Source organism: Mustela erminea, chromosome 3, assembly GCF_009829155.1.
Source record: "Mustela erminea isolate mMusErm1 chromosome 3, mMusErm1.Pri, whole genome shotgun sequence".
Lineage (NCBI taxonomy): Eukaryota > Metazoa > Chordata > Mammalia > Carnivora > Mustelidae > Mustela > Mustela erminea.
The window spans coordinates 88,580,234-88,593,540 of NC_045616.1; the positions used below are offsets into that span (position 1 = coordinate 88,580,234).

The following is a 13,307-nucleotide window of genomic DNA, read 5'->3' on the forward strand; positions in this document are numbered from 1 at the left end:
AGTTTTTTTACTTTAATGTTTCAGAATGCTGGATTTTGTTGTAATCCTTTCAAGAATGTTTGATTTTAGTCCGGTGCATAGTTAAGTAGCCTGCAGATCAGCTGGATCCTTCCTAGGCTTGCTTTACACTATGTTATCTCCAGAGCCCCCTTTATTCTGGAACTATATTAGTCCCACTGTCAAACTGTGACCCTTCTGGACTCTTCCCAGTGTCTTTCTGGTAGCAATACAAATGGTAAGTTATGGAAATTATTACGTCAATTGGTTTCTGAAGGTTCCTTTTTGGGCCTCGTATATGTGCAGATCACTATACAGCCAAAAACCGAGGTGACCGCTCTGCGTTCTCTGCTCTGTTCTCTATGTGCAGCTCTAAGGTCTTTAGCACACTGCCTTACTCTTCTCAGACTCTGATCTCTGTCTCAGCTCAGTGAGACTGCCAACAGTTTTAGTTGCTCTTCCCTCTACTGCAGCCTGGAAACTGTCTACAGGCAGTAAACTGGAGAAATTGTAGGATTTGCCTTGGTTCTTCCCTTCTCTTACAGATCACAGATTCATGCTGCCTGCTGTCCAATGTCTAAAACTGTGGATTCATACATTTAGTCTCGTTTTCTTGTTTATGACAGGAGGGCAATTCCTGTGGAAGTTAACCTTTCATGGGCAGAAGTGGAAGATCTGATAGCTACGTAACACACAGTTAAGTAGTGGATGTTAGGCCCTGTGCTAACCACTTAAATATCTAATTTAATCCTCACAACAATGCCAAGAAAGAAGTACTCATGTCACCTTTGTTTTATAGATAAGGAAATTGAGACTCTAGTGATTAAGAAACTAGCTCAAGATACCACAGTTGGCGTAATAAGCTGTGAAAGGTGGTTTCAAATCCCAGTAGCATAAGCTCTAAACCACTGGATTCCAATGGCTGCAGAATATCTCAGAAGAGGGAAGAATGAGGAGGTCAAGAGGCAAGAAGGTTTTCAGGTTAAGTAGTAAGATAAAGGACAAAAGGAAGCAAAAGATCTGAATAGTCATTTTTCCAAAGATAAACAGAGAGCCAATAAGCACGTGAAAAGAAGCTCAACACCAACAATCATCAGAGAAATGTAAACCAAAATCACACAATGTGATAGGGACTCTTTCCTATAAACAAAAAGGCAGACAACAGGGGCACCTGAATGGCGCAGTGGGTAAAGCCTCTGCCTTTGGCTCAGGTCATGATCTCAGCGTCCTGGGATCTGCTTGGCAGGGAGCCTGCTTCCCCCTCTCTCTGCCTGCCTCTTTGCCTACCTGCGATCTCTCTCCAGAGATCAAATAAATAAATAACATCTTGGGAAAAAAAAAAAAAGGCAGACAATATTAAGTGTTCGAAAGAGGGGAAAAACTGGAACCCTTGTGCATTGCTGGTGGGATTATAAAATGATGTAGCTACTCTGGAATACAATTTGACAGTTCCTGAAAGGGTTAAATGTAGAACTTCCATTTAGCCCATCAATTCCACTCTAAGCATATACTCAAAAGAAATGAAAACCTATGTTCACACAAAACACCTGTGCACAAATGTTCATAGTGGTACTTTTCATAATAGCTCAGAATGGAAACAACCTACATGTCCATCAGAACAGATAAACAAAATGTAGTATATCCATACAATGGAATATTATTTGGCAATACAAAATAATAAGTTAATGATACGTGCTATAGCATGGATGAAGTTTTAAAACAGTATGCTGAAGTAAAAGGTCAAAGGCGGCCAAATATTGTATGATTCCATTTATAAGACAGGTACACAACAGGTAATTCAACAGAGATGAGACAATAAGTAGATTAATGGTTACCAAGGGAGGAGCAAAGAGAGAATATAGTTATTGCTATTATGTACAACATTTCTTTTTGGAGCAACCAGAGTGAAATTTGATAGTGGAAATGGTTGTACAACCTTGAGAATATACTAAAAACTTTTGAATTGTACACCTTAAAAGGGTGAATTTTAGAGCATGTGAGTTATATAGTAACATCGATAAAGATGTTGTTTAAAAAAAAAGAGGGAGAGAGAAAAAACAGAAGGTAAAGAATAACCCTTCTTGGCTTCTTTTAGCCTACCCAGTCAGGTTGGAATACTGGCAACTGTTAAGGCCTCACAATGCAAGAAAAATGAGGGAAGCTAAGCAGTTCAAGAAGGGGCACAAACCCATTCTGGCTTCAAGTCCCATACCTCCAATGACAGGTTACCTTTAGAACTGAACAGGACAATATTTGCTCACCACTGCGTGGACGGCTTTTTCTGAGCCTGTAACAGTCAAGGCAGACCCCAAATCCACATTTGCGACAAACCCAGTGGATGTTGAAGAGAGTTGTTTCACATACATCACACATCTCCCGTACACCACGCACTGCTCGCTTCCATGCCACTTTCTCTGGTGGAAAGAGGAAGAGGAATATTGTTGGCGTTGATCATTGTGAATAACAGCAAAAGACCCCAGATCCACTGACTGCTACTCGAACTGTTTTTGTCCAGCAATAAAACTCAAAGATGTAAGAAGTCAGTGTTTCTATAAATGTTAAAAGAAAGAAAATAGATGCTACTGCTAATATTTCTGAACAAGTGTCAACGAAAACAAATGCCCCATGTTTTTACTTAAGATAATGTAAAAATTTCTATTTGGGGGAGTTTGAAGTAAGAGGATTCTTCACTTGAAGTGTATGGAAAATTTTCACAGGAGAATTCTCCTTGGGTATAGTATCTCACAGACATGAAATATCAAAAATATGTGAACAATGGTGGGGTCTAGGTGTGAAACATGGTACCCAGTAGTGCTTCATCTATTCACAAACCATGTATCACTTACTATCACAAACTGGTTCAAAGCAAACTGAAAATATTCAGGGTGACCCAAACCCAGACAGGGATCAAGGAAGGAATGAGGTCTGCTGGATATAGTTAGGGCATCAGCTACTTAGTTTGCTACAAAGAAAAGTCTTATCAGTCTTAGCTCATCCACAGAAAATGCCACCTGCCACTCCTACCACTCCTCCTTTAAGCAACAAAAAATTGAAATTCTTAAGCAGGAGTGCCAGGAAAACAAGCAAGAGGGTGTCTTACGGTGTGGCTCCACCATCATCATTGCCTCCTTCTCGGACATCACAAGCTGGCAGAACTGGTCCCCAACGTTAGCCAGGATGTATTTTGAGGTCTCTAGGTCTATTCCTTCTGCTAGGGAGGAAGAGGGAATCCACAGGTTCATGGCATCAGGGTCACTTTGCTGGGGACTCAGAAATCCCTCCACACGGAGCACCCCCTTCCGAGTGAAGATCAACCTGAGATAGGAAGGTAAATAATCAAATACATGGTAAACAGCAGCAGCCAAGCAAACTGATACACACCTAAAACCCTAAGAGCTAAAAACATTAGGTAGGACTTAAGAGCAATCAGCATGCAGTATTTTCACCCTGGAGGGCATCTGGCTGGCTCCGCTGGAAGGGCATCCAACTCTTTACCTTGGGGTTGCAAGTTCAATGCCCAAACTGGATGCAGACATACTTAAAGAAAAAGAAAAAATTTCTACTCTATTTGATCAACACAGCATGCATTCTCTTCACTAGCAGAAAGACCTGTAAACACTTACTATGTCTGCGTTCTTTAAAAAACTGATCTCAGGGGCGCCTGGGTGGCTCAGTGGGTTAAAGCCTCTGCCTTCGGCTCGGGTCATGATCTCAGGGTCCTGCGATTGAGCCCCACATCGGGCTCTCTGCTCTGCAGGGAGCCTGCTTCCTCTTCTCTCTCTCCCTGCCTCTCTGCCTACTTGTGATCTCTATCTGTCAAATAAATAAAATCTCCACATCGGGCTCTCAGCTCCATGGGGAGTCTGCTTCTCCCTCTGACCTTCTCCCCTCTCATGCTCTCTCTCTCTCTCAAATAAGTAAATAAAAAATCTTTAAAAAAAAAAACAAAAAAAAAACAAAAAAAACAAAACAAAAAAAACTGATCTCAGGGGTGCCTGGGTGGCTCAATCATTAAGTGTGTGCCTTCGGCTCAGGTCATGATCCCAGGGTTGTGGGATCAAGCCCCGCATCGGGCTCCCTGCTCAGTGGGAAGCCTGCTTCTCCCTCCCCCAATCCCCTTGCTTGTGTTCCTTCTTTCACTGTCAAATAAATAAAATCTTAAAAAGAGAAATAAATAAGTTCATAAAGCAGGGTACTTTAAAAAATAAAACAAAATAAAAATAAAAAGCTGTCCTCAGGGGACACCTGGGTGGCTCAAGTCAGTCAAGCGTCTGTCTTCAGCTCAGGTCAAGACTGGGATCCAGTCCCGCATCTGGCTCCTTGCTCAGCTAGGAAACTTGCTTCTCCCTCTGTCTACTGCTCTCTCTGCTTGTGTTCACTCTTGCTCTGACTCTCTCTCTCTGACAAATAAGTAAATAAAACCTTTATTAAAAAAAAAAAAAAAAAAAAAAAGCTGTCCTCATATAATGCCCTGCAATTTCTCTATCTGCCTGTTTGACATGTGCACCCACACCACTGACCATGACCAGAGGAAAACAGCCATGCTCACTGTCACACTTGAAATTCATGTCTACCTAAGTCAGGTGAGCTCTTCATGTTGCCTCCCAGTCACAACAGTTTCCTGATGCACACTCTCCTAGATGCCTGTTTCATATCCTCACCTTTCTTTTCTAACCTCTAGTGTAATTTCTCCCATAAGGACCTTGCTATGTATTCCACTGAGAAAATACAAAGAACCAGAAGAGATGTCCCGTAAGCTCCCCCCACCATACTACCAGGCCTTCCTGCAACTGTGCTCATGCTCCTCCATCTGACCTGCTGCTGCTAGGAATGAACTAGGTCCCAGCCAAGACTCATCTCTCCAACCTATCCTCTTGCATAGGCATCACATCACATACTCTCTTGTCTACATCTTCTGGTTTCCTCCCTACTGAATCACTCTGGTATTTAAACTTGCAATCTCAAAAATCCTCTCAATCCCACACCCTCCTCTTTTTATCTGTTTGTAAGAGCAACATTTCTTTAGAGTTGTCTAAACTGTCAACAGTTCCTCTTCCCTTTTATTTTCTCTTCATCCGCTCCTATCAGGCTTCCCCCCACCATGACATACCAAAACTGTTTTTGACAAGGTCATTTGCCCCCTTAAATCCAATGATCACTTTCAGTCCTTATCTGACCTGACTCAATCCCCATTATTTGCCACAGTTCATTATTCCTTCCTGGAAATATTTTCTTCATTTGCCTTCCAGGACACCTTACTGGCTTTTCTTTCTGAACCTCCTTTACCAGCTCCTCCTCATCTTTCTAGTCTCTCAATATTGCAGAACTTCAGGATTGGTCCTAGGAATGTTTCTCTTTTCTAACTACACCTGGACTCCTCAAGCAGATACACAGCCTTTTTTTTTTAAATTAAGATTTTCTTTCTTTCTTTCTTTAACAGAGCACAAGCAGGAGGACTGGAAGAGGGAGAAGGCGGCTCCCCACACCAAGCAGGAAGCCTGATGCAGGGCTCGATCCCAGGACCTTGGGATCATGACCTGAGCCGAAGGCAGATGCTTAACCAACTGAGCCACCCAGGTGCCCAGACATACAGCTTTAAATACCCTGTGACATTAAAATTTTTAACCTCCTGCCTGGACTTTCCCCCTCAATTCAGGAGTTAAGTTTCCAGCTGCCCTTTCAACATCTTCATCTAGAAATCTTAACAGGCATCTCAAATTTAAAAAGCCCAAATTAAAGTTCTCCTTTTCTTCCCCAAACCTGCTTTTCCCTGAGAAATCTCCTTAGCAGTAAATGGCAATCCCACTCTTCCAGTTTTTACGTCAAAAGCTATAGAAACATGTTTGACTTCATTCCTTCTTTCATACTCCTCATCTAACCCATCAGAAAATCATGAGTTCTCCCTTTAAAATATATTCTTTCGGGCCGCCTGGGTGGCTCAGTGGGTTAAGCCTCTGCCTTCGGCTCAGGTCATGGTCTGAGTCCTGGATCGAGCCCTGCATCCGGCTCTCTGCTCGGTGGGGAGCCTGCTTCTCCACCCCCTCTCTGCCTGCTTCTCTGCCTACTTGTGATCTCTCTCTCTGTGTCAAATAAATAAATAAAATTTAAAAAAAATATATATATATCTATATATAAAATATATTCTTTCCTTTTTTTTTTTTTTTAGGATTTTATTTATTTATTTTACAAACAGAGAGAGCAGAAGCAGGGGGGAGCAGCAGGCAGAGGAAGAACCGACTGAGCCACCCAGAGACCCACTCAAGATATATCCTTAATCCAACCAGACTCATCACTTTTATCAGCAGGCCACCATCACCTCTCACCTGGATAATTCCAACAACCTCCTTACTTCTCCGTGTTTCTGCCTCTGCCTCAATATAATCTATTCTCAAGAAGGCAATTACAGTGATCCTTTAAAACATTCCCCAGTGTCACTCATCAGCTCAAAACCTTCAGTGACTTCTCTTTCAACACAAAAGCCAAGCCCCTTAGAGTATTCCTTTAAAATATGGACAGATGGGGCAGCTGGGTCGCTCAGTTGTTAAGTGTCTGCCTTTAACTCAGGTCAAGTTCCTAATCAGGCTCCCTGCTCAGGAGGAAGCCTGCTTCTCCCTCCCCCACACCCTTCCTTGTGTTCCCTCTCTTGCTGTCACTCTCTCTGTCAAATAAATAAATAAAATCTTAGAAAAAGAAAAAAATGGACCCATTGTTAACTCTATGACCTCAAATCTATCTTTTCCCCCACTCTATCTTTTTGCCACCCTAGCTCCACAAGTATACCAGGAATACTGCAGCCTTGGGACAGTTGCTCTTGTGCCTTCTACCTGGAATACTCGTCTCCCAGGAAAATGCAAACTACTCCTTGGCCTCCTCAAGGTCTTTACTCAAATCTCAGTTTCTAAAATCATCCTATTTAAACTACAGCTTCTAGGGCACCTGGGTGGCTCAGTGGGTTAAGCCACTGCCTTCGGCTCAGGTCATGATCTCAGGGTCCTGGGATCGAGTCCCGCATCGGGCTCTCTGCTCAGCAGGGAGCCTGCTTCCCTCTCTCTCTCTCTCTCTGCCTGCCTCTCCATCTACTTGTGATTTCTCTCTGTCAAATAAATAAATAAATAAAATCTTTAATAAATAAATAAATAAATAAATAAATAAACTACAGCTTCTCTTAACCTCCCCTTACTTCAATCCTCTTCTGTCTTTATTTTTTTCATAGTTACTATCAGCTAACATGCCTTATAATTAATTAATTATTAATTGATTATTAATTATTATTATTAAATAAGTATTTAATCTCCCTCCTCAGCAACCTCCTAAGGTCTGGATCTTTATGGTTTTATATGCTGTTTAACCCTCAGTGCCCACAACAATGTCTGGCACACAGTTAAGTGCTCAGTAAATATTTGCTGAGTGAATCCATACTACGTGGATAAATCATTTGGATTTATTTTACAAATGAAGAATTCCTGAAAGGTCATTTAGATGAAATTCTTCTGCCTTTGGCTTAGGTCATCATCCCAGGGTCCTGGGATGGAGGCCTGCATGGGGCTCCCTGCTCAGTGGGGAGTCTGCTTACCCCTCCCCCACACCCCCTGCTGTGTTCCTTCTCTCACTGTCTCTCTGTCAAATAAATAAATAAAATCTTCAGAAGAAATTAGAAGAAGAATTTCTAAGTTTATCAAACAGAAGAAAAGTGACTAAAAGCATTTGTTAGGTAAAAGCAGGGGACATTCCCAGGATTTATCAGTTATCTCTATTTCAAGGACAATTCCCATTATCTCCTAATCTTCCCTCTTCCTTTCTCAGAGAGTCAAGTTACTTTATTTTTTTTTTTAAGATTTTATTTATTTATTTGACAGAGATTTTATTTATTTATTTGACAGAGAGAGGAATCACAAGTAGGAAGAGAGAGGGGGACAGGCTCTCTGCTGCGCAGAGAGCCCGATGCAGGGCTCGATCCCATGACCCTGAGATCATGACCAGAGCCAAAGGCAGAGGCTTAACCCACTGAGCCACCCAGGCTCCCCTCAAGTTACTTTAGTACCTAAAAGGAGTAAGTGGTCAGGCACATATACACCACAACACGCATCTTTCTGCTTATACCACTGGTTTCAAATGGAATCCAAGTTAGGAATAATGTAACAAAGCTCAGGGGCCTGCAGCTCAGACTGTTCAGCTTCAATTCCCTTGGGACAAAGCCACCAGTCACTTCACAACCCAAGCACCTGAGTGGCTCCTATGGCAGAGCAAAGACCCCAGAACCAAGAGGTTAAGGAAAACAAAGAAAAGATGTGAGATTCAGAGAAAGAGTGGGAAATGGAAACTGGGAAGGAGACAGAGACAGGTTTGGGTACCTCCGAAAGTGAAAGAAGCGGCAGGCCACAGTGGAATCATCTTGCTCCTGTTCTTTAAATTTCCGATACCGCTCCAGGCGGCACTCCCGACACTTGTGCAGGTGAGGGGCTACATTGATGCAGGACCCATCCTGCAGGAAGGGCTCTCCAGACTGTTTCAGCTTTTTCACCTTGCTCACATCTTTCAGCACTGATTGGCCAACTGTGGAAAGTGAAGGGGGAGAAACAGCTGGTCATGATTGGTATTGAGACCCAATAACATGATCCTCCAGGTGCTGCATTCTTGTCCTGACCTGGCTCATTCTTCCTTGCCATGGCTTGGCTTGTGCCTACCAGACCCACCCTTGACAGAAAGGGAGGGAGCAAAGAAGCTTAACTGGAAGCTAAGGACCATGGAGAGAATTTGTGGGCAGTGTCCCACTGCAAGGAAACAACTGTGGCATGGGTGAGAAAAACTCAAGAAAGCAGAAAGTAGCCACTTGCCTCTAGCCTCTGGGGATACAACTATTCTACTAACAACTCTTGTACCCCCATTAGGATACCAATTCCTAATGACAACAGTTACTTTTCACCATTCGACTTTCTTAGATACTTGCCCGTATGTAATTCTGGACCATAACCTCACAGCATCGGAGTTAATGGCTTTTGGAAGAAGTGTTAAAACTTTATACGTGTAACAGAGAGAAGCAAATTTGAGGGGTGATTCTTTTTGCTAAAGTAATTCTATGAAAGGCTGTACGCAGTATCTCCTCTAAATTAAAGAGGATAGGCCAAAGAGAAGAAAGAGATGAGAAAAACACCAGGAAAGAGCTCCTGAGCAAAAGGGGTATCAAGGGTACTCTTCTGATAGTATCCCTCTTTAGTAACGCTGCGGGTTAGATGCAATCCTGCCCTGAACCATAAGGTTGGATGAGGGGCCTCTACTGGGCCCTTCTGGCTATTTTATTTCACGTGATTATAGAACTTTCCATCAAAGGAAGGGCTTCTGCTGCCCAGGAGCACAATAGGCGGGCATTCGAGGCCAGTGCCAGAGCCAAGGCAATGGATAACCCCAGCAAGATCACCTTTCAGGGGGGCGGTCCGCGGTCGGCCCTTTGGGGCCTGCTTCCCTTTGCCTTTGCCCAGCAATAGCTCAGCACTTCGCTCCCCATTGGGGCCCAACTTCCCCATTAGGTGCTCTGGAATCCCCTTCATGCCCGTCTTGGCCTGCAGCTGCTCCTCAGAATCGCTCAAATCTGACAGGTCACTGTTGGTACTGGAGTCCGAATCCTGTCTGCAAGCCAAGCTTCGCTCATCCAGTGAGAACCTTTTCACAGCTTCAAAAGGAGCTTTGTTCTCCTGTGAAAAATCTGCTGGGGAGGACAGAAAGCTGCCTGAGTGCCTGCCAAAGACGTTACTAAAGGTTTTGAGGAGGGGATTGTCCTGCTGCCCAGGCCCCACAGTTGGCCTCTCCTCTGTGGGGCTGGAGGAGAGAGTAGGCATCTCAATGGGCTGGGTGAGGCTGCTGGTGGGCGAGCTGGAGCGGCCGTTCCCCATGGCAGAGAGGCTTGGACCTCCGGTGGTAAGAGCTGAGCCCAAAACACTGGACACCAGTTTAGAGGAGTCAGTTGTGATGAAGAGGGTTTTCTTCTTTGCTAAGGATGCCGAATCTGCAGAGGAGTGAGCCTCGGGCCAGCTGGCTGCGGCTTTAGAGGTGACTGTGGTAGCAGAGGAAGAGCTACCTGATGCCTGAGATGCAAAGCTGCTGAAAGGGCTATGTTCAACTTTCTCCACAAATGCAAGGAAAGGGTTAGAGGGCTCTTCTCGGGATAGTTTAGGGGGCTGTAAAAATAGATTTTCATGACTCTCTGGGGTGCGGGGATTTAGGAGGCTCCGTGGGAAGGCTGGCGTGAGGGTGGGCATGGACTCTGCAGGCATCTTCCGATCCACAGAGCTGCCAGCCTTAGAGCCTGATTTAGTGTCTGCTCCAAGAGTGGATCTGCCTTTACACAGGCTCTCAAGGCTTTGTTTGAATGAGTCTCGACTGGAGGAATCATCAGCCAAACTCTCTGAAACGGTAGTGAAGTAGTTACTGGTGGGTAAGGTTTGGGACATGCACTGAAAAAACAAGTTTTTGGAGAGATCAGAGTCTTTCTGAGACTCTGGTGCAGAGCTACACCCAAAAGAGAAGCCCAAAGGTTTGTTTTCTGTGGCTAGAACCCCATTGGACTGGCTCCTTCCACTTCCAAAAGTCAAAGGTTGTGATGAACTTGGGAGAGATGCTCCAAATCCAGAAGAGGCCAGAACGGTATTTCTTGAATTCTGAAAAGAAGATAGCCAGAGTTAGTGATGCTGCCTTCTCTTGACAACCCTGTCACCTCTTTTCTGGACTTAGGCAAATGTTTCTTGTGGGTCCAATCAACTTTTCTCTCCTACAATTCCATGAAAACTGCTCTTAAAACTACATCTCACCAGCATTAATGAAGAAACCTGCCACCCACCACATAGAGGGCATCTTCAACACAAGAGAGCTCTTAGAGATAGCAGGATGTTCATGCTACCACTCCCTTGGTTGTTAGCCAACTGGCTATCATAGCTCCAGGTGGCTGTGTAGGCTTCTTAGTTTCTATTTGGCAATGGAAACTCTACTAGGAGCAGGAGAAAAGGGTTCCTGAACAGACAGACAGAGCTTTTACTATGAAATGAATTTAGGGGCCCTGTAATATTAATCGACTTCAATGACCTCAGCTATTGTCAAAGTTTTGATTTATTTAAAAGTTTTGATTCATTTAAACTACCTGCCCATCTTACAAAAGTGACTTCCATCCCATGACAAGCCCACTGCACATTAAGGAAAAAATTCTCTTTATTAGTCTGAAACTCCCCAAGATGGACTGTTTTAGAATCTGGCCATTTATTTATGAGTCCAAATCTGTTTCAATTAAAGTTAGACCTAAAGACATTAAATTATAGAAAGCACACTCATGGGGAGCCTCTGTGGCTCAGTCGGTTAGCCATCCGACTCTTGATCTTGGCTCAGGTCTCGATCTCAGGGTTGTGAGTTCAAGCCCTGCACTGGGCTCCATGCCGGGCATGGAGCCTACATTAAAAACTTAAAAAAAAAAAAAAAGAAAAAAAGCACACTCATCACTGAACCCTTTTGTTATCATTAGGATCTAACAAGCCTCCAAACAGAAGAACTACAGATACTCATACACCCACCAAACATTAAGTACTCAGCCTAACAAACTGAAGAATGAAAAAACATTCCTTTTTTTTCACCTTGAAAATGTTAACTTCTGCATGTGAATAAAAGGTGTGTGTGTAAAGAAGGGCAGGATCTCTTTCATATACACATCCAGGTCTGAACACTTAAAATCAACTTTCAGGTAGGAGAGAATGCTATCTCTAGACATTCATTTTAAAACATTGGTAACAGGGGTGCCTGGGTGGCTCAGTGGGTTGAGCCGCTGCCTTTGGCTCGGGTCATGATCTCAGGGTCCTGGGATCGAGTCCCGCATCGGGCTCTCTGCTCAGCAGGGGGCCTGCTTCCCTCTCTCTCTCTCTGCCTGCCTCTCAGTCTACTTGTGATTTCTCTCTGTCAAATAAATAAATAAAATCTTAAAAAAAAAAAAAATTGGTAACAAAAATTATTCCAGGACTGCTTAACGGGTATCAGGCTTGCTTCTGGGATGATGAAAATTTTTGGAACTAGAAAGTACTATCAGTTGCACGACACTGTGGATGTACTAAATACCATGTATTATAACATTTTAAATAGTTAAAATGGTAAAAAATTTTTAAAAAGATTTTATTTATTTATTTGACAGAGAGAGAGATCTCAAGTAGGCAGAGAGGCAGGCAGAGAGAGAGGAGGAAGCAGGCTCCCCACTGAGCAGAGAGCCCGATACGGGGCTCGATCCCAGGACCCTGAGATCATGACCCGAGCTGAAGGCAGAGGCTTAACCCAGAGCCACCCAGGCACCCCTAAAATGGTAAATTTAATGGTTACTTTTCCACAATTCAAAAAATTTTTATTCCAGATAAAGGAAATGGCTATTGTCCAAAAGGGGGGTGTTGTTTACTTAAAGTATTCTTTAAATATGCAAGAGTCTAGGTTAGGACTTTGAGGGTGGCACAGGCACATGAGAACCATGCAGGTTCTCATGCAGGGTACCTGTGGGGTACCATGCAGGGTACCTGTGGCTTGCCTCCAGTTGACATCTGCTACAGAGGCTGCTTCATGGCATTTCTGAATTAAAAACCTGAAGTTTGTTTGTTTGTTAATTTATTTAAAGGTAAACTTGACACCCAACGTGTGGCTCGGAGATCAAGACTCGCTCTACTGACTGAGCCAGACAGGCGCCCCATTATTCTTTTTCCTTTCCTTCCCACCAATCAACAACTACTGCCTTAAATGTCCTCCCAATAAAAAAGAAGAGAATAGAAAGACACACCCCTAATGACCAGCTTTTGTTTCTTTCTCTCTTTCTTTTTTTTAGACTTTATTTATTTACCTCATAGAGAGAAAGTGAGAAAGAGAGAACACACAAGTGTGGGGAGGGCAGAAGGAGAGGGAGAAGCAGACCCTTGGGTAAGCAGGGAGCAGGATGCAGGCCCTGATTCCAGGACCCTAAAATCATGACCTGAGCCAAAGGCAGACACTTAACTGACTGAGCCACCCACCCTGAAGTAATTTCATTAGCAGAATTTGGCCAGGAGCCTTGACACCTGCATGACTCCAACAATCCAGCATGGGTAGCTCAGGTTTCACTACTAAAGTTACTCTTTAAAAATAAATATACAGGGGGTGCTTGGGTGGTTCAGTGGGTTGAGGCCTCTGCCTTCGGCTCAGGTCATGATCCCAGGGTCCTGGAAATCAAACCTCACACTGGGCTAAGTACTTAGCAAGGATCTGCTTCCCCTCTGCCCCTCCCCACACTCAGGCACTCTCTCTCTGAAATAAATTAATCTAAAAAA

General features: G+C 43.7%; 1 protein-coding gene across 2 annotated transcripts in view; it reads right to left on the reverse strand.

Moving 5' to 3' along the window:
- KDM3B (lysine demethylase 3B) overlaps positions 1–13,307 on the reverse strand; it is a 70,334-nt gene that overhangs the window by 25,437 nt on the left and 31,590 nt on the right. For both annotated transcript variants that reach the window (XM_032336583.1, XM_032336582.1), the window contains exons 8-11: positions 9,413–10,649; positions 8,349–8,550; positions 3,098–3,312; positions 2,259–2,411 (exon numbers count right to left, since the gene is read on the reverse strand). In XM_032336583.1, coding sequence (XP_032192474.1) covers positions 2,259–2,411; positions 3,098–3,312; positions 8,349–8,550; positions 9,413–10,649 — 1,807 coding nt within the window. The remainder of the gene's footprint in view (positions 1–2,258; positions 2,412–3,097; positions 3,313–8,348; positions 8,551–9,412; positions 10,650–13,307) is intronic.